At 45.7% G+C, this 21,618-nt stretch overlaps 1 protein-coding gene and 1 non-coding gene across 3 annotated transcripts; both read left to right on the top strand.

The window, feature by feature from the left end:
* Positions 1-5,314: 5,314 nt before the first annotated feature.
* On the top strand, positions 5,315-5,440 carry LOC119619845 (small nucleolar RNA SNORA72). Its single transcript, XR_005236290.2, has one exon. It is a non-coding gene; the product is annotated as a small nucleolar RNA SNORA72 (small nucleolar RNA).
* Positions 5,441-8,877: 3,437 nt separating this feature from the next.
* Positions 8,878-19,382, top strand: DEGS1 (delta 4-desaturase, sphingolipid 1). 2 transcript variants are annotated; one of them, XM_007988341.3, is made up of 3 exons: positions 8,878-9,381; positions 15,550-16,292; positions 18,261-19,382. In XM_007988341.3, the coding sequence occupies exons 1-3, from the start codon at positions 9,300-9,302 to the stop codon at positions 18,405-18,407; spliced, it is 972 nt and encodes a 323-aa protein (XP_007986532.1). In that variant the 5' UTR covers positions 8,878-9,299; the 3' UTR covers positions 18,408-19,382. The 2 variants fall into 2 exon arrangements, with proteins under 2 accessions (XP_007986532.1, XP_072867596.1); XM_073011495.1 differs by lacking the exon at positions 8,878-9,381 and adding an exon at positions 12,768-12,787.
* The last annotated feature ends 2,236 nt before the right edge of the window (positions 19,383-21,618 follow it).

Genomic DNA, 21,618 nt, shown 5'->3' with positions numbered 1-21,618 from the left:
CTAAATCTGGCCAACTTTTTTTTTCTTTTTTTTTTTTTTTTTTTTTTTTTGAGACGGAGTCTCGCTCTGTGGCCCAGGCTGGAGTGCAGTGGCCGTATCTCAGCTCATTGCAAGTTCCGCCTCCCGGGTTCACGAAATCTGGCCAACTTTTATAGTGTGATCACAACAATCCCCTTTTCATCAGGTTTTCATGGAGAGTAGGAGGGGTAATTCTTTGACTTAAAATATAATTTGAAGAAAATGACTGCTTAGGAGAGAGAGAGAGAAAGCGAGATAGAGAGAGAAAAGAAAGAAGAAAGAAATAGAAGAAGAAGAAGAAGAAGAAGAAGAAGAAGAAGAAGAAGAAGAAGAAGAAGAAGAAGAAGAAGAAGAAGGAGGAGGAGGAGGAGGAGGAGGAGGAGGAGGAGGAGGAGGAGGAGGAGGAGGAGGAGGAGGAGGAGGAGGAGGAGGAGGAAGAGGAGGAGGAGGAGGAGAAGGAAAGAAAGAAAGAAAGAAAGAAAGAAAGAAAGAAAGAAAGAAAGAAAGAAAGAAAGAAAGAAAGAAGAAGGGAGAAAGGAAGGAAGAAAAAGAAGGAAAGAAAGAAGAAAGAAAGGAAGAGAGAGAGAAAGAAAGGAGAAAGAAAGAAAGAAAAAGAAAGAAAGAAAGAAGAAAGAAAGAGAGAGAGAAAGGCAGGTGGGAGGGAGGAAGGAAGGAAGGAAGGAAAAGGAAGAAGGAAGGAGGGAGGAAAATAGGGAGGGAAGAAGGGAGGGAAAAAGAAAGCTATGAAAACCACTGACCACAGGTCGAGATGGGAATGGGGATAATTCATCATTTTTTCTACCCTGACAAAACTCCCGAGAGTTGTAGACTATTCATTGGCTTTCACAGATTTGTCAAGAGGACAAATCTCAGCTTAATTAGCAAAGGATAAAATCATGAAATTAGTGGATTCCCTAATTTGGGCATGCCTCAGAGATGAATATGATTGCAAGGGCAGGTTTGGAAAAGGGAATGATGCCTGAATATACTGGTATTCCCAAAGATTTTGGACCTCAAAGTTTGGGCTTTTAAGGAACTACCATTTAAATCTGCAGTTTGCTGTAAAGATGGTTAAAAGAGTTATGGGTCAGGCGCGGTGGCTCATGCCTGTAATCCCAGCACTTTGGGAGGCTGAGGCAGGCGGATCTCCCGAGGTCAGGAATTTGAGACAGCCTGGCCAATGTGGTGAAAACTCATCTCTACTAAAAATACAAAAATTAGTCAGGCATGGTGGCACGTGCCTGTAATCCCAGCTACTTGGGAGGCTGAGGCGGCAGAATTCCTTGAACCCGGGAGGCAGAGGTTGCAGGGAGCCACTGCTCTCCAGCCTGGCCAACAAGAGCAGAAACTCCGTATCAAAAAAAAAAAAGAGTTCATTGTGCAGAATTGACCATGTTTGTCAAATAATAGGCTGACCCGCCACGGCGAGAAGCTCCTATTACAGTCAAAAGCGATTCAAAAGTATTAATGTGGGCTGGGTGCAGTGGCTCATGCCTGTAATCCTAGCACTTTGGGAGGCAGAGGTGGGTGGATCACTTGAGGCCAAGAGTTCAAGACCAGCCTGGACAACATGGTGAAACCCCATCTCTACTAAAAATACAAAAATTAGCCAAGTGTGGTGGCACATGCCTGTAATCCCAGCTACTTGGGAGGCTGAGGCAGGAGAATCGCTTGAACCAGGGAGGCAGAGGTTGTAGTGAGCCAAGATTGCGCTACTGCACTCCAGCCTGGGTGATAGAGTGAGATTCCATCTCAAAAAAAAAAAAAAAGAAAAAAATTATACTGCATTTGAAGTGCATTCAAAAACTATGATAACACGATGTTAGGTGTGAGCTTGTAAAAACAAAAGCAAACAAAACTTATGAGAACACTTGTACCTCCCTAGCCTGAGGGGCATGGTGTATAGCCTCTTTCAGGACTGATGGTACATGCCCCTTTGAATATTCACTGTGGAAAATCTTTTTTAGCAAGCATAGCTAAATTTTATCTGCTCCTCTAAACATTTGCCAGAAGAAGAAATAGTTTATTTTCAGGTTCAGGCTCTACAAATTCTCTTTCTTTTATTTTCTTTCTTTCTTTTCTTTTTTTTTTTTTTCTTTCTTTCTTTTTTTTTTTTTTCTTTTCCAGACAGAGTCTCACTGTATCTCCCAGGCTGGAGTGCAGTAGCATGATCTCGGCTCACTACCACCTCTGCCTCCCAGGTTCAAGCAATTCTCCAGCCTCAGCCTCCTGAGTAGTTGAGATTACAGGTACCTGCCACCACGACCAGCTAATTTTTGTATTTTTTAGTAGAGACGAGGTTTCACCATGTTGGCCAGGCTGGTCTTGAACAGCTGACCTCAGGTCATCCACCTGCCTCGGCCTCCCAAAATGTTGGGATTACAGGCGTGATCCACCGCGCTGGGCCCTCTTCTCCTTCCTTTTCCCTTTTCGTTTCTTTCTTTTCTTTCTTTCTTTTTTTTATTTGACAGTCTCACTCTGTCACTCAGGCTGGACTGCAGAGGCTTGGCTCACTGCAACCTCCACATCCTGGGTTCAAGAGACTCTTGTGCCTCAGCCTCCTGAGTAGCTGGGATTACAGATGCACACCACCACACCCGGCTAATTTTTCATATTTTTAGTAGAGATGGGGTTTCATCATGTTAGCCAGGCTGGTCTCGAACCCCTGCCCTCAAGTGATCAGCCCACATTGGCCTCCCCAAGTATTGGGATTACAGGCATGAGCCACCACACCTGCTTCCACACATTTTATGAGCAATAAATAATGTTGATAATCTCTCAATTTTCTTCTTTCTTCCTGTATCTTCCTCCCCAATGGTCCTGCAGCAGTTCTAATCCCATTCCTATCATCAGTTGATCAGAAACCTAGTATTTTTAGAAAGGTAGCAGCCTTTATTTATTTATTTATTTATTTATCTATTATAGTTTTATTTTTATTTTTACTTATTTATTTATTTATTTTTGAGACAGAGTTTCACTCTTGTTGCCCAGGCTGGAGTGCAATGGCATGATCCCGGCTCACCGCAAGCTCCACCTCCCAGGTTCAAGTGATTCTCCCGCCTCAGCCTCCGGAGTAGCTGGGATTACAGGCATGTGCCACCATGCCCAACTAATTTTGTATTTTTAGTAGATCTGGGGTTTCTCCATGTTGGTCAGTCTCCATGTGGAGGCAGAATTTTGCCATGTTGCCCAGGCTGGGCTTAAACTCCTGGACTCAAGTGATGTGTGTCTGCCTCAGCCTTCCAACGTGCTAGGACTACAGGTGGGAGCCACCATGTCCAGCCTGCATACTTTTTATGTTATCAGAAATGCTATCTTTCTGTTTGGTTACATTTCTTGATCATGGTGTCTCCCCAGCCAGGTAAGTATCTCTTTGATTACATTTCTTTTTTTTTTTTTTTTGAGACAGAGTCTCACTCTGTGGCCCAGGCTGGAGTGCAGCAGTGGTGCAATCTCGGCTCACTACAAGCTCTGCCTCCCTGATTCACGCCATTCTCCTGCCTCGGCCTCCCGAGTAGCTGGAACTACAGGCACCCGCCACCCAGCCCAGCTAATTTTTTGTATTTTTAGTAGAGGTAGGATTTCACTGTGTTAGTCAGGATAGTCTCAATCTCCTGATTCGCCCGCCTCGGCCTCCCAAAGTGCTGGGATTAGAGGCGTGAGCCACTGCACCCGGCCTATTACATTTCTTAACTGGCTGTTGCTGGTGTATAAAAATACAAAACATTGGCTGGGCACGGTGGCTTATTTCTGTAATCCCAGCACTGCGGGAGGCCGAGGCAGGCAGATCACTTCAGGTCAGGAGTTCAAGACCAGCCTAGCCAACAGGGCGAAACCCTGTCTCTACTAAAAATATAAAAATTAGGCTGGTCGTGGTGGCTCACGCCTGTAATCCCAGCACTATGGGAGGCCGAGTTGGGGGGATCACCTGAGGTCAGGAGTTCGAGACCAGCCTGACCAATATGGTGAAACTAAAAATACAAAAATTAGCCAGGCATGGTGACGTGAGCCTGTAATCCAAGCTACTCAGGAGGCTGAGGCAGGAGAATCACCAGAATCCAGGAGGCAGAGATTGCAGTGAGCCAAGATTGGGCCACTGTACACCAGCCTGGGTGACACAGCAAGACTCTGCCTCAAAAATAAAATTTTAAAAAAAAGAAATAGCCGGGCGCGGTGGCTCACGCCTGTAATCCCAGCACTTTGGGAGGCCGAGACGGGCGGATCACGAGGTCAGGAGATCGAGACCATCCTGGCTAACACCGTGAAACCCCGTCTCTACTGAAAATACAAAAAAAAATTAGCCAGGCGAGGTGGCGGGCGCCTGTAGTCCCAGCTACACGGGAGGCTGAGGCAGGAGAATGGCGTGAACCCGGGAGGCGGAGCTTGCAGTGAGCCGAGATCGCGCCACTGTACTCCAGCCCGGGCGACAGAGCGAGACTCCGTCTCAAAAAAAAAAAAAAAAAGAAATAGATACCATAAAATTCTTATGATTATTTGCTTGAAGTGAATAAAGAATGTTTTCTGTATTACTCTTCTACAAATTAGTCAATACCATTCAATCTCAACTGTTATCACTATTGAAATAGTCTCAAAAATAAACTGCCCTTTCAAAAATCAAGCAAATGGAAAAGGAAAAATCTACATTCATTTCAAAAGTATAGCTGCCCTCATCTGAAAACTACTTCATCTTAAATTTCCTAATATGATCACGGCTGGCTGCGATTCACCACAGCTTCCAACAGCAGACTGGAGAGTGTCTTTCCAGAATTCCTAGTGTGTTTGCTTCAAGACAAATTATTCGACAAAGCTAGATAATCCACTAAGAATCTTTTTTTAAAGCATTTTATTTATACTTTTTTTTTTTTTTTTTTTTTTTTTTTGCGACAGTGTTGCTCCGTTGCCCAGGCTGGAGTGCAGTGGCGCGATCTCGGCTCACCGGAACCTCCGCCTCCCAGGTTCAAGCTATTCTCTGCCTCAGCCTCCCGAGTAGCTGGGATTACAAGCACCCACCACCACACCCGGCTAATTTTTGTATTTTTAGTAGAGACAGGGTTTCACCATCTTGGCCAGGCTGCTCTTGAACTCCTGACCTCGTGATCCACCTGCCTCGGCCTCCCAAAGTGCTGGGAGTACAGGTGAGAGCCAACACACCCGGCTATACTTCCTAGCTTACTTTTTTGTTACGCATACATATTAAGAACTTTTAAAAGTCCAAATTAAAGAAGCATGCCTAGACATCATTAAAATAGCTATCAATGCCCACTACAATCCTGTAGCTAAAATAGTTTACTTTAGAATGTCAAACTTGATTTTGTAATAGTCACTACAGGACAGGCTAAACATTTGCTATATTAAGACCATGCATGTGTCCCTAGACCTAGTTCTTTCCTTATGTCTGTTTTTATAAATGCTGGTGATAAACCAGGTCTGATTAATACATAATCATTTTGTGTGATTATGTAACGGCTGTAATTCTAGGTTATCTTTGGTCAACCTTAAGAAAAATGGCAGGCCGGGCACGGTGGCTCAAGCCTGTAATCCCAGCACTTTGGGAGGCCGAGACGGGCGGATCACAAGGTCAGGAGATTGAGACCATCCTGGCTAACACAGTGAAACCCCGTCTCTACTAAAAAAAAAAATACAAAAAACTAGCCGGGCGTGCTGGCGGGCGCCTGTAGTCCGGGCTACTCGGGAGGCTGAGGCAGGAGAATGGCATAAACCTGGAAGGCGGAGCTTGCAGTGAGCTGAGATCTGGCCACTGCACTCCAGCCTGGGCGGCAGAGCGAGACTCCATCTCAAAAAAAAAAAAAGAAAGAAAGAAAAGAAAAATGGCAGTACATGTAATGAGTTTTGCAAAAGATCAGTGCTAATTTGCAGACTCTTGTTTAAAGAAGGTATAAACAAAATAAGAAAATTTCATGATTACCAGTTGCTATTAAATGAATTGTAACTTAAAAAAAAAAAATGTCCAAGCCAGGTGTGGTGCTCATGCCTGTAATCCCAACACTTTGGGAGGCCGAGGTGGGCAGATCACTTGAAGTCAGGAGTTCAAGACCAACCTGGCCAACATGGTGAAATCCCGTCTCTACTGAAAATACAAAAAGTAACTGGATGTGGTGGCACACGCCTGTAATCTCGCTACTCGGGAGCATGAGGCAGGAGAATCGCTTGAACCCAGGAGGCAGAGGTTGCAGTGAGCCAAGATCGCGACACTGCACTCCAGCCTGGGCAACAGAGCGCAACTCTGTCTCAAAAAAAAAAAAAAGGTATGTCCAAATCCACATTTTTTTTCAAACTCTGCATTTTTCTTTCTTTTTCCTTTTATTTATTTATTTTTTAATGTTTTTGAGACAAAGCCTCACTCTGTCACACAGGCTAGAGTGCAGTGCCACAATCTCAGCTCATTTCTCAGCTCCCTGAAGCTTCGACCTCCTGGGCTCAAGCAATCTTCCCACCTCAGCCTCACCAATAGGTGGGACCACAAGCATGGGCCACGACGCCCAGTTAATTTTTTTTTTTTTTGAGAGGGAGTTTGGCTCTGTCGCTCAGGCTGGAATTCAGTGGCGCAATCTTGGCTCACTGCAAGCTCTGTCTCCCAGGTACACGCCATTCTCCTGTCTCAGTCCCCCAAGCAGCTGGGACCACGCCTGGCTAATTATTTGTATTTTTAGTAGAGACAGGATTTCACCGTGTTAGCCAGGATAGTCTGGATCTCGTGACCTTGTGATCCGCCCACCTTGGCCTCCCAAAGTGCTGGGATTATAGACGTGAGCCACCGTACCTGGCCTAATTTTTGTATTTTTGTACAGAGGTGGGTTTTCGCCATTTTGCCCAGGTTTGTCCCAAACCCCTGCCCTCAAGTGATCCCCCTACCTCAGCCTCCCAAAGTGCTCAGAATACAGACACGAGCACCTGGCCTGCTTTTGGACTGGTGTGCCAGTTCACACATGCCTGTGATAGAAACTGCGTTCTGAACTGCAAGGATGCATTTACTTGTCAGCACCTGAAAACTTCCTCCTCAGTTGAGTCCAATTATCAGCTTCATGTGCCATCTGCCAATCCAGATGAAACTTGGCGAATACAAAGCTGTCCTTTTCCAGGTGACGCTCCCCACCTTCTTTTTCCTCCACCATGTCGTTAACAACTGAAAAGCTCCTGCATGATCAGACCTGTGTATCTATCCATCATCAAATCCTACTCCTTTTTTGACACTGGGACCCTCCCGAGGCTGTCCCAGCCCCGCATTTGCTAGCATGCCCTGCAGACACGACCCTTGCTGGGCTCTGACGAGCCTTCAGGCCTCCACTCCAGGTGTCATTGTTTTGTCTTCCCTCTGCTCTCAGAGCCTTCTCTGCGAGACGCCTCAGCCGTGCTGGCCCTCTGTCTTAGAAGTGAATGTACTGAGCAGGTCTTAGGGATTTACTAATAATGCTCCTGGGGTCGGATGTGGTAGCTCATGCCTGTGATCCTAATACTTTGAGATCACTTGAGCCCAAGAGTTTGAGACCAACCTGGGCAACAAGGTGAGGCCCCAACTCTGCCAAAAAATTCCAGGGATGGTGGTGCACGCCTGTGATCCCAGCTCCTCGGGAGGCTGAGGTGGGAGGATGGCTTAAACTCAAGTCAAGGCTGAAGTGAGACATGAGGCCACCACTGCACTCCAGCCTGGGCAACAGAGCAAGACTCTATCTCAAAAAAATAAAACCCACTATAAACATAATACTATTATCACACTTAAGAAATTGATAATTCCTTAACGTCATCACATATCCAATTGATATTTGAGTTCAATTATTTCATGTCAATGTTTTAAAACTATTTCAATCCAAATCTAAATAAGGTCAACACATGTGATTGGTTTGTATGTCTTTTAAACTCCTTTTAATCTATAGGTTTCTCTTCTCTTTTTTTTTTTTCCTTGAATTTTATTTATTACAGAACCCAGACATTGTCCTATATAGAGTCTCCCAGAGTTGGATCTTGCTAGTTTCATCCCCGTGGCCCAGTTTCACACATTTCTCTGTCCTTTCTATTTTATTTTCTTTTTATTCTTGAGAAGGAGTCTCCGTCTGTTGCCCAGGCTGGAGCGCAGTGGCTCCATCTCAGCTCACTGCAACCTCTGCCTCCCAGTTCCAGCGATTCTCCTGCCTCAGCCTCCTGAGTAGCTGGAATTACAGGCGCCTGCCACCATGCCCAGCTAATTTTTATATTTTTAGTAGAGACGGGGTTTCACCCTACTGCTCAGGCTGCTCTCGAACTCCCGACCTCAGGTGATGGACCCGCCTCGGCCTCTCAGAGTGCTGGGATTACAGGCGTGAGCCAACGCACCCGGCCAAATGTCCTTTCTATTTTCAATAAATTAGCAGTCAGATCTAGGGGCTTGATCAGATTTGTGTGTGTGTGTGTGTGTGCCGTGTGTGCGTGAACAGCATGTTGATTAGGAGGCACACCCGCTTTGGTTATCTTCTTTTTGTAATCCTTAAGTTGCTCTTTGATGTAGACCTGGTAACTAATGTTGAAACAAAATTAGTTTGGTTTCAAAACATTTCTTTCAGGAAGAGGTTGTGGTTGATTACTTCTGCGACAGATAGATGAAAGGTTGAGCAATCATCTCTTCACAAACATGGTCACTCTACAATAATTCAAGCACAACAACAAATCCCATATCATCTCCCCCTCTTAACAATGGTGTTTTACTTGATTAGCTTTTAATTGTCACGCACTCTGCATTTTTTCCCTGAGGCATTATTTCTAGAAGGCAGCGAAATATGACTCAATGGCTAATTTGCTTTTAAAAATTAAACAAAACTTAGGCCAGCTGCCATTTAAGAAGGGCTCCGGCACCTCCAGACTCGGTGTGATCGCAGCCGTGCCCGGTGCTCCGCTCGCGGAGGCGCTAAGGCGGCAGGTTTATCTCACTTGAGACCTTTCCTTCCTTTTGCATCTTCTCCGGGCTCCGGCGCAGCAGGCCTCAGGGGCGGGCACTCTCAAGAACGCGGCATCCTGGCTGGTGGCCAAGTCACCAAAACTCACAACCCAGCGTCCCAGAATTGCTGAGAGCCAGCACCGCACTGACACCCGGGAGCGCCACGCGCCCTCCACCCAGCTAGGCGGGCGGGCCGCGAGGGGCGGGGCCTCGGGACTCCGCCCACGCCTCCGTCTCCTCCGCGCTCCGCCGCAGTCGGCCGACACCACACGAGTCGGGAAGCCGCCGCAGCCACCTCTGAGGAGCCGGCCAGGAGCGAGAGCCGACAGCGAGCCTGCGAGCCACCTCCGCCGCCATGGGGAGCCGCGTGTCGCGGGAAGACTTCGAGTGGGTCTACACCGACCAGCCCCACGCCGACCGGCGCCGGGAGATCCTGGGTGAGGGCCAGCGGGCGCCCCGTTATGTGCGTGCGCGGCCTCCCGGCGCCGGGGCGCGCTCTCCCCTCGCGGGCCCTGAGTGGCCGTGGGGGCCGGAGGCCCGTTAGCAGCCCGCTCCCCGCCGCGTCCCGCCGCCGCTGGGGCCGCCAGCCCGCGGGTCAGCGCGGGAGAGGCTGGGCGAGGCACGGGGGAGGGACGGGTCCTCGGGGCCGCGCAGCTCCGACCCTTCCGCGAAGAGGCGCAGGCGCGTCCCCGAGCGCGGGAGTCCCCGTGAGGCCCACGCCGGCCGGTTGGGGCGAAGGGTGACCCCGGCTGCGCCAGCCTTGGGTTAGATCCTCGTGCTGGAAGATTCCTGTGCCCTCAGGTGGGCGCCCTTTCCTCTCCCTCCTCCCCCTCCTCCGGAGCGGGCGGAGGTGAGCGTGTGCCGGCGCCGGGGCTGCCAGAGTGCGGGGCAGGGTGTGGTCCTGGGCATCCCGGGGCCTACCCGTGAGCCTGACTCACGGTGTCGGGCGCTAGCGGGCAGTACTGGCGGGGGTGGCCGCAGTCCCGGCCTCGGGCCCGGGGAGGGGGCCGGCGACCCTCCCTATGCCCTCTGGGGCTTCTCGGACTGGATGGGCCCTGGTCAGTTCACGCCGCCTGTCCCATTGATCCTCACGGCAAGCCTGGGACGTAAGAACGGCGGATTCGTAGACATATTTCATCCATCTCGATTTTGTGGATGAAAAGACTGAAAATGGAAGACTTGCCAAATAGGGAAAATACGTGGCGTGGCCTGCTAGTCCCCTGACAGCTTATTGAGAGCACTTAACTCTCCAGAGGATTCGGGCCTTCTGTGTTACATAGAGAATGCTCATCTCTCCCAGGCTACTCCTAATATACCAGGGATTGCGTGGAATGCTTTACAAACATTACCCAATTTCATCCTCCTGGTAATTCTACTAGGTTGGTATTATCGCTGTTTTAAAAAATGAAATAAGAACGCCTGACTGAATGCTAAAGAGATTCTAATGCGCGTTCAGTTGCCTCTTCCAGAGCATGTGTTTGGTTTTTGTTTGTTTCTTTGAGACAAGTCTCACTCTGTTGCTCAGGCTGGAGTGTAGTGGCGCAATCTCTCCTCGCTGCAACATCTGCCTCCTGGGTTCAAGAGATTCTCCTGCCTCAGCCTCCTGAGTAGCTGGGATTACAGGCGCCCACCACCACGCCTGGCTAACTTTTGTATTTTTTTTTAGTAGAGACAGGGTTTCACCATGTTGACCAGTCTTGTCTCGAACTCCTGACCTCAGGTGATCGATCTGGCCTCCCAAAGTGCTGGGATTACAGGCGTGAACCACTGTGCTCGGCCAGAGCATGAGCTTTCTTTTCTTTTTTTTTTTTTTTGAGACAGTCTCGCTGTGTCACCCAGGCTGGAGTGCAGTGGCGCGATCTCGGCTCACTGCAATCTCCGCCTCCCGGGTTCACGCCATCCTCCTGCCTCAGCCTCCCGAGTAACTGGGACTACAGGCGCACGCAGCCACGCCCGGCTAATTATTTGTATTTTTAGTAGAGACAGGGTTTCACCGTTTTAGCCAGGATGGTCGAGCTCCTAACCTTGTGATCCGCCCACCTCAGCCTCCCAAAGTACTGGGATTATAGGCGTGAGCCACCGCGCCCGGCAGATCACGAGCTTTTTAACCTATTCTGTTTCTTCAAACATTGAGGAAATGGTAGCTCAGGCCTGTAATCCCAGTACTTTGAGAGGCCGAGGTGGGAGGGTTGCTTCAGCCCAGGAGTTGAGACCATGGTCACGGTAGCTCAGGCCTGTAATCCCAGCACTTTGGGAGGCCGAGGCGGGAGGATCGCTTCAGCCCAGGAGTTGAGACCATCCTGAGTAACACAGTGAGACCCCCATTTACACGCACGCGCAAAATTTTTTTAAATCGAGGAAACGGTGTGTTGAACATGAGACATTATTCCTTATATACAGTATTTCATTAGATTTTCTTCTCAACATTCATTTGCCCAGTGAAAAGAAAAAGCAAGTAGCTGGGACCACAAGCGCATACCACTATGCCCGATTGATTTTTCTCTTTTTTTGTAGAGATGGGTTTCTCCGTCTTGCCCAGGCTGGTCTTGAACTCCTGGGCTCAAGCACTCCGTCCGCTTTGGCCTCCCAAAGTGCTAAGATTTTAAAGGCGTAAGCCCCTGCACCCGGTAAATTTTGGTTCTTGAATTCCCTTCCTCCTTTCCTTCCTCCTCCCCTACACTCCATTAGAGACAGGGTCTTGCTTTGTTGCTTAAGCTGGAGTGCAGTGGCTGTTCACAGGCATGATGATCACGGCAGCCTGGGCTCAAGTGATGGGCATACCTCAGCCTGCCAGTAGTAATTTGTTTGGCAAATCACTTACACATACTTGATATGAGATAGCATGATACTTTATTTATTTATTTTTTTTTGAGACGGAGTCTCATTTTATCACCCAGGCTGGAGTGCAGTGACCCAATCTCGGCTCACTGCAAACTCTGCCTCCCGGGTTGAAGCAGTTCTGCCTGCCCCAGCCTCACGAGTAGCTGGAATTACAGATGCCCACCACCACACCTGGCTAAGTTTTTCTATTTTTATTTTTAGTAGAGACACGGTTTTGCCACATTGGCCAGGCTGGTCTCGGAACTCCTGACCTGCGATGATCTGCCTGCCATGGCTTCCCAAAGTGCTGGGATTACAGGCATGAGCCACCCTGCCAGGCCACATATGATACATTTTATCAATGCCTTATCTACATGTTACATAGGAATAATCTGGTGCCTACCTGTGTAAAAACCAACTCTGGAATACTGAAGCTGAGCTATTTAATATTCTGAAAATCAGGACGGGTGTGGTGGCTTTTGCCTGTAATCCCAGCACTTTGAGAAGCTGAGGCAAGATGATCTCTTGAGGCCAGTTCAGAACAGCCCCATCTCCATGAAAAATTAAAAAATTAGCTAGGCGTGATGCCCGTGTTGTGCTACTCAGAAGGCTGAGGCGAGAGGAACACTGGAACTCAGGAGTTTGAGACCAACCTGGGCAACATGGTGAAACCTTTCCCTCGCTCTAAAAAAAAAAAAAAAAAAAAAAAAAAAAAAAAAAAAATTTAATTAGTGGGGCATGGTGGCATGTGCCTGTGGTCCCAGCTACTCAAAAGGCTGAGGTGGGAGGATCACTTGAGCTGGGGAAGTAGAGGCTTCAGTGAGCTGTGATTGCCTCACTGCATTCCAGCCTGGGCAAAAGAGTGAGACTGTCTCAAAAAAAAAAAAAAAAAAAAAAAAAAAAGAAATGAAGGAAGTAAGAAGGTGCTGATTAATACCTCACACTGAGCCTTTTTTCCTCCACAAACTTATCACTGAACCATTTCACTTGGAAAGTAAAAGGACTACGTATTTCTCAATGAAAGTACGTTTTCCATGCAGATGTAAATACCAGTGTTCTGTTTCAGGGTGGGAGATGGAATAACCTGTAGAAAGAGAAGAATCTTTAGATTTGTTTAAATTATACACAAATGATGAGAGATCTTTCTGAAAGTGTTCAGTTCTTTGGCAGGGGAGGGAAGGGGCCTGATAGAACAACCAACATTTGTACACTTTAAGTTTACATTTAGAGTTCACATTAAAAGTTCATTTATAAGGTATCTCTTTGAAATTAGTGAGGATGAGCTGGACTGGGTGGCTCATGGCTGTAATCCCAGTCCTTGGGTGGCTGAGGCGGGCAGGTCACCTGAGGTAAGGAGTTCAAAACCAGCCTGGCCAACATGGTGAAACCCCGTCTCTACTAAAAATACAAAAATTAGCTGGGCGTGGTGGCGGGCGCCTGTAATCCCAGCTACTGGGAAGGCTGAGGCAGGAGAATTGCTTGAACCCAGGAGGCAGAGGTTGCAGTGAGCTGAGATTGCACCATTGCATTCCAGCCTGGGCAACAGAGTGAGACTCCGTCTGAAAAAAAAAGAATAAATCACAAGAAATGCTTCCTTCACTGCTGTACTTTCTCAGTGATACAGTTTTTTAATGTTTTATTTTTTGAGACAGAGTCTCACTGTGTTGCCCAGGCTGGAGTACAGCCTAAATTCTTGGACTCAAGTGATGCTCCCACTTTAGCGCCCCAAGTAGCTGGGACTACAGGCTTGTGCCACCTCACCTTAGCTAATGTTTTTTTATTTTTGGTAGAAATAGTCTCTGTTGCCCACGCTGGTCTTGAACACCAGGCCTCAGGCGGTCTTCATGCCTCAGCCTCCCAAAGGGCTGGGATTAATGGTGTGAGCCACAGCAGCTGGCCAATAGCTTTGTTGAGATTATAATTCAACTATCATGATTTATTCATTTAAAGTGTACAGTTCAGTATTTTTTTAGTATATTCACAGAGTTATGCAGCTGTCACCACCATGTAACTTTAGAACATTTCATCATCACAAAAAGAAACCCTATACTCATTAGCCGTCCCTCATATCCCCTACTTCTACCTAGATAACCACTAATTTACTTTGTGGTCTATAGATTTGCTGATTCTGGACATTTCATATACATGAAATAATAAAATATATGATCTTTTATGATTGGCTTTCACTTAGCATAATATAAAATTTTTTAATTTTTAATTTTTTTTTTTTTTTTTTTTTGTAGAGACAGGGTCCTGTTATATTGCCCAGGCTGATCTTGAATTCCTGGGCTCAGCTGATCCTCCTGCCTTGGCCTCTCAGAGTGCTGGCATTATAGGTGTGAGCCACTGCACCCAGCTATTAGCATAAGATTTTAGCTGGGCACAGTGACATGCTCCTGTAGTCCCAGCTACTAGGGTGACTAAGGCAGGAGGATCACTTGAGTCCAGGAGTTTGAGGCTGTAGTGAGCTATGATGGCACCACTGTACTTCAGCCTGAGTGACAGAGGTAGACCCTGTTTCTAAATATAAATATTTTAAGGTTCATTCATGTTGTAGCATGTGTCAGTGTGTCATTCCTTTTTGTGGCTGAATAATATTCCTTTGTGTGGATATACCAGGTGTTCAACATTTTGAGGAACTGCTCTACAGTTTTCCAAAGCAGCTGCACCATTTTACATTCCCACCAGCAAAGTATGAGGGTTCTAATTTCTCCACATCCTTGTTTTTACCTACTTTTTTTTTATTATAGTCATCCTAGTGAGTGTGAAGTGGTATCTGTGGTTTCAGTTTGCACTTTCCTAATGACTAACGATGTTGAGCATCTTTCATGTGTTTCTTGACTGTTTTCATATCTTTTGGAGAAATGTCTTTTGAGATCCTTCGCCCATTTTTTAATTGGATTATTAGTTGTAAGAGTTCTTCATATATTCTGGATATAGGTCCCTTATGAGATACATGATTTGCAAACATAACCCCGCTTCTGTGGATTATCTTTTCACTTTCTTGACAGTATCATTTGCAACAGAAAAGTTTTTGATGCAGTCCAATTTCTCTGTTTTCTTTTGTCACTTGTACTTGTTATAGTATCTAAGGAACCACAAAGGCCATGAAGATTTATTTCTGTTTTCTTATCAGAGTTTTATAGTTTTCTTATAAATTTGGGTCTGTGATCTGTTTTGAGTTCATTTTTGTGTATGGTGTGAGGTAGGGGTCCGAATCCATTCTTTTGCCTGTTGCTAACAAGTTGTTGTGGCACCATTTGTTGAAAGGACTGTTCTTTCCCTGATTATATTGGCAGCCTGTAGTATTGGTTTTTATATACTATTACAACTTTGGGAAAATTCAGTACAGAATTACTTGGAGCATGTTGATTTGTCTGAGAGAACTGTGAATACCAGTTTCATGATTTTAGGGTAACTACAAAATGCATATTATATTCTATCCTTTGTCAGATGTGTTAATTTAATTGTTTTATATAAGGTAAGAATGCTGTACCTCTGTCTAAACACAGAAATAACACACATTTTAATACAAAAAATGTGGAACTTCTAAAAGTTTGAGGCTAATTTTTCCTGCATAAATTCGCAAATGTTTGTGACATATTTCATAACTTTACTAGTAGAATCCTTCCCTGTGTTATTAGTATTAACTAAAGTCTCTAGTAAAGGGAATATTATTTGCAGAACAAATTTAATGTGTTAGTTTAATGGGTGTTAATTTAATTATAATTGCTGAACTATTATATACTTTTCTTAGTTCCTGTTTTTTTCTTTTTTCTTTACAGCAAAGTATCCAGAGATAAAGTCCTTGATGAAACCTGATCCCAATTTGATATGGATTATAATTATGATGTTTCTCACCCAGTTGGCTGCATTTTACATAGTAAAAGACTTGGACTGGAAATGGGTCATATTTGGGGCCTATGCGTTTGGCAGTTGCATTAACCACTCAATGACTCTGGCTATTCATGAGATTTCCCACAATGCTGCCTTTGGCAACTGCAAAGCAATGTGGAATCGCTGGTTTGGAATGTTCGCTAATCTTCCTATTGGGATTCCATATTCAATTTCCTTTAAGAGATATCACATGGATCATCACCGGTACCTTGGAGCTGATGGCGTCGATGTAGATATTCCCACCGATTTTGAGGGCTGGTTCTTCTGTACCGCTTTCAGAAAGTTTATATGGGTTATTCTTCAGCCTCTCTTCTATGCCTTTCGACCTCTGTTCATCAACCCCAAACCAATTACTTATTTGGAAGTTATCAATATCGTGGCCCAGGTCACATTTGACATTTTAATTTATTACTTTTTGGGAATTAAATCCTTAGTCTACATGTTGGCAGCATCTTTACTTGGCCTGGGTTTGCACCCGATTTCTGGACATTTTATAGCTGAGCATTACATGTTCTTAAAGGGTCACGAAACTTACTCATATTATGGGCCTCTGAATTTATTTACCTTCAATGTAGGTTATCATAATGAACATCATGACTTCCCCAACATTCCTGGAAAAAGCCTTCCACTGGTAAGTAAAGGATTTGATACATATTCTAATTTCGTTTTTTTGTTTGTTTTTTGAGACTGTGTCTCGCTCAGTCACCCAGGCTGGAGTGTAGTGGCACGATCTCGGCTTACTGTAACCTCCACCTCCCAGGTTCAAGTGATTCTCATGCCTCAGTCTCCCAGGTAGTTGGGATTACAGGTGCATGCCACCATGCCCAGCTGATTTTTGTATTTTTAGTAGAGATGGGGTTTCACCATGTTGGCCAGGCTAGTATTTTGTCAGTCCAAGCTGCTCATTTAAAAAAAAAAAAAAAAGAATATAAATACTGCATCTTCCAGCCTAATTTTACAAAGGGTTCATTCTTGGGTCCTTAAGCTTAGTGGTTACACTTAGGATTAATTTTTATTTTTTTTTTTTTAGAGACAGGGTCTTGCCCTGTCACCTAGGCTAGAGTGCAGTGGTGCGATAGCTCACTGCAGCCTCAACTCCTGGGTTCAAGTGATCCTCCCACCTCAGCCTCCTGAGTAGGCAGGACTATAGGCACGTGCCACTGTGCCTGGCTAATTTTTTTATTTTTTGTAGAGGCAGAGTCTTGCTATGTTGCTCAGGCTGGTCTCAAACTCCTGGATTCAAGTGATCCTCCTGCCTCAGCCTCCCAAGTAGCTAGGACTACAGGCACATGCTATGACAGGCTAATTTTTAAAATAATTTCTTTTAATCCTCCAAATGGTTTATTTAAATTTTTAAATGTTTTTGTAGAGATGGGGTTTCCTGGATGGGTGCAGTGGCTCACGCCTGTAATCCCAGCACTTTGGGAGGCCTTGGTGAGTGGATCATCTGAGGTCAGCAGTTCGAGACCAACCTGGCCAACATAGTGAAACCCCGTCTCTACTAAAAATACAAAAAAATCAGTTGGGCATGGTGGCAGGCGCCTGTATATAATTGGGAGGCTGAGGCGGGAGAATCGCTTGAACCCAGGCAGCAGAGGTTGCAGTGAGCCAAGATCGTGCCACTGCGCTCCAGCCTGGGTGACAGAGCGAAACTCCGTCTCAAAAAAAGAGAGAGATGGGGTTTCCCTGTGTTGCCCAGGCTGGTCTCAAATTCCTGGGCTCAAGTGATTCTCCTGCCTTCCAAAATACTGGGATTATACATACGAGCCACTGTGCCCATCCAGATAGTTATTTAACTTGAGATGTAGAGACATTTTTAACTTGAGATGGCAGAATTGCATACTTGATAAAGCTTACCTTTTTTTTTTTTTGAGGTGGAGTCTGTCACCCAGGCTGGAGTGCAGTGGCATAATCTCAGCTCACTGCAGCCTCGACCTCCCGGGTTCATGCAGTTCTCCTGTCTCAGCCTCCTGAGTTGCTGGGACTGCAGGTGCATGCCACCATGTCTGGCTAATTTTTTTGTTATTTTTAGTAGAGATGGGGTTTCACCATATTGGTCAGGCTGGTCTTGAACTCTTGACCTCAGGTGATTCACCCGCCTTGGCGTCCCAAAGTCCTGGAATTACAGTTGTGAGCCACCACACCCAGCCAACTGCTTAATTTCTATCTAATTAGCATGCCACAATTTATTTGTAAGTATTTGTAAGTTCCTGGATGGCAGGGATCAGATGTTGCCTTTATATTCTACGGTGTCATCCATGCAGTACATTCTTTAATAATATCAAGTTAATCTAATTGCATGTATTTGTTGTTAATTTTACAAATAAGCCAGGAATTTAGTGCCTTGGAACGTGATGGAAGAGAGTCCTAGAGGGTCGAGTGTATTCAACTGCTGCTGAAATGTAGACTGCTTTTTGTTTAGAATTCCCTCATCTGCTGCTGCTGCTGCTGCTGCTGCTGCTTTTATTTTTTAAGAGAGAGGAGGGAGGCAGGTCTCATGGTTTCCCTTCTCAGTGTTTGTATCAACCATTCATCAGTCATCTTTGAAAGAACCCAGTAATACTCATTTTTCATCTTGCTGTATTTTTTTCCCTTCTAGGTGAGGAAAATAGCAGCTGAATACTATGACAACCTCCCCCACTACAATTCCTGGATAAAAGTACTGTATGATTTTGTGATGGATGATACAATAAGTCCCTACTCAAGAATGAAGAGGCACCAAAAAGGAGAGATGGTGCTGGAGTAGATATCATTAGTGCCAAAGGGATTCCTCTCCAAAACTTTAGATGATAAAGTGGAAGTTTTGCATTATTAAACTTGAGACCAGGGATACTTAGAAGCTCCCCTGGCACAATTTCAGAGTAAGAGGTCAGTGATATCAAGAAGTAAATCTGGCTTTTCTACAGTCAGCCTGACTCTGTACTGCTCGGCTTCACTCACAGAAAACTTGTGACTTGTGTATTATCGTCATTGAGGATGTTTCACTCATGTCTGTCATTTTATAAGCATATCATTTTAAAAGCTTTTAAAAAGGTATTTTGCCAGGCATGGTGGCTCATGCCTGTAATCCCAGCACTTTGGGAGGCCAAGGCGGGTGGATCACCTGAGGTCAGGAGTTCGAGACCAGCCTGGCCAACATGGTGAAACCCCGTCTCTACTAAAAATGCAAAAATTAGCCGGGCATGGCAGCACATGCCTGTAATCCCAGCTACATGGGAGGCTGAGGTGGGAGAATTGCTTGAACCCAGGAGGCGAAGGCAGAGGCTGCAGTGAGCCAAGATTGTGCCACTGCACTCCAGCCTGGGCAACAGAGCAAGACCCCATCTCAAAAATAAATATATAAAATAAAAAGCTATTTCTAGTTTATTTCACTATAAAGTTTTGCTTTATTAAAAAGCTAATAAACAGCTATTAATCACAGTGTGTTAGTATTTGTTACATTTTTGTATTTCACTATCTTTATTACATTTTTGTATTTCACTATCTTTATAATATGGTAACCAGGGTACTGGGGGAACTTTAAAATTTCATCTCAAAAATAATTTTTAAAAAGCCTGAGATATGATATAGCATAAAAGATTGGATGAAAATATATTTCACCATAAGCTGAATTGCTCGTTTAAAAATTTTAGCTATCATATATGGGACTCGAATTAGACACTGTTGAATCCTGTACAGCCTTACTCATAAATAAAGTACTTACTGAATTTCCACCGTTCAACTTCATGTTTCAGATGTGTTGACTCTCACATTAGAAACTGCTCAATTGATAAAGACTTTCATGTTATTTCACTGCAGTGGGAACTGGCTGTGGTCTGATGGTAGATCGTGGGTCTCAGGTAGCTGGTAGCATGGGCTGTTAGGTCAGCAGTCTTGCTTACCTCACATATGTCACTTGGATAAATTTAGTGTAATACGTTGAATTATTTTAAAAATACATCTGGGTGTGGTGGTTCACACCTGTATTCCATACTTTGGAAAGCTGAGGCAGGAGGATCGATCGTTTGAGACCAGCCTGGGCAATATAGTGAGACCCTTTTATTTTTTTTTTGGAGATGGAGTCTCGCTGTATTGCCCAGGCTGGAGTGCAGTGGCGCGATCATGGCTCACCACAACCTCTGCCTTGTGGATTCAAGCGATTTTCCTGACTCAGCCTCCCAAGTAGCTGGGATCACAGGTGTGCACAACCATGCCCAGCTAATTTTTTTTTTTTTTTTTTTTTTGTATTTTTAGTAGAGACAGGTTTTCACTGTGTTGGCCAGCCTGGTCTCGAACTCCTAATCTCAGGTGATCTGCCTGCCTTGGCCTTCCAAAATGCTGGGATTACAGGCATGAGCCACTGCATCTGATTTTCAAAAAATTAGAGTAGTGTGGTGGTATGCACCTGTAGTCCCAGCTACTCGGGAGGCTGAGATTGAGACTACAGTGAGCCATGATCCCACTGCTACACTCCAGCTTCGGTGACAAACACCCTCTTTAAAAAAAAAAAAAAAAAGGTTGACTATGTTGCAGTTTCATAAAGAATAAAAGAACACCTAGACTGCTGAGGGTGGGGTGAGGAGTAGAATCCTCTGTGGAGACTGCCAGACCTGCCTCACAGACCTCATTTCATCCCCAAAATGCTTTGCTTTCCCTTTCTGACCCTCTTGCCTAGGAAAATTCATAGTATCTTCTAATCTGTTGCCCAAAGAACAATCAAAGAGTGACAGTAGAACCAACTTTACAATTAAGATTTTATTCAGTCACTAAAAAAGTATCTGCAAAACATACCCCTGGATTTGATGCTAGATCATAGAGATCATGGACTCCCATCAAGCCTATAGAACTCTAGCCAATGGCGCCGGTTGTGGTGGCTGTAATCCCAGCACTTTGGGAGGCTGAGGCAGGTGGATCACGAGGTCAGGAGTTCAAGACTAGCCTGACCGATATAGTGAAACCCCGTCTCTACTTAAAAAAAAAAATAACCGGGCATGGTGGCGCGCGCCTGTAGTCCCAGCTGCTCGGGAGGCTGAAGCAGGAGAATGGTGTGAACCCAGGAGGCAGAGCTTGCAGTGAGCGGAGATCGTGCCACTGCACTCCACCTGGGCGACAGCGAGCCTCCATCTCAAAAAAAAAAAAAAGAGATAAACAAGAAGCAAAACTCCTACCTCAGCCTCCTGAGTAGCTTAGGACCACAGATGCACACAACACCAGGCCTGGCTAATTTTGGACTTTAGAGGTTATGGGGCCCAGCCTTCTTACTGCCCAGATTGGTAGATCTCTTTAAGAACAGATCCTGGGCCGGGCACGGTGGCTGAAGCCTGTAATCCCAGCACTTTGGGAGGCCGAGACGGGCGGATCACAAGGTCAGGAGATCAAGACCATCCTGGCTAACACGGTGAAACCCTGTCTCTAGTAAAAATACAAAAAAAAAAAAAAATTAGCCGGGCGTGGTAGCGGGCACCTGTAGTCCCGGCTACTTGGGAGGCTGAGGCAGAGAATGGCGTGAACCCAGGAGGCGGAGCTTGTAGTGAGCCGAGATGGCGCCACTGCACTCCAGCCTGGGCGACAGAGCGAGACTCCGTCTCAAAAAAAAAAAAAAAAAGATCACGTTGGCAGATGGGAGCCAGAATAATTGGGACGCCTGCTACAAAGACTGAAACTTCCATTCAGGAAAGAAGTGGTTATATGTACTACAGGCGCCCGCCACGATACCCGGCTAATTTTTTGTATTTTTAGTAGAGATGGGGTTTCACTGTGTGGGCCAGGATGGTGTTGATCACCTGACCTCATGACCCGCCCACCTCGGCCTCCCAAAGTGCTGGGATTACAGGTGTGAGCCACTGCGCACGGCTGGAGTTTCGCTTCTTTTTTTTTTTTTTTTTTTTTTTTTGAGATAGAGTCTCGCTCTGTCACCCAGGCTGGAGTACAGTGGCGCGATCTTGGCTCACTGCAAGCTCCACCTCCCAGGTTCACGC

This window comes from Chlorocebus sabaeus, chromosome 25 (assembly GCF_047675955.1).
Source record: "Chlorocebus sabaeus isolate Y175 chromosome 25, mChlSab1.0.hap1, whole genome shotgun sequence".
Classification (NCBI taxonomy): Eukaryota; Metazoa; Chordata; class Mammalia; order Primates; family Cercopithecidae; genus Chlorocebus; species Chlorocebus sabaeus.
Note: the sequence above shows the minus strand (reverse complement) of the source record. Positions and strands in the feature narration are given on the sequence as shown.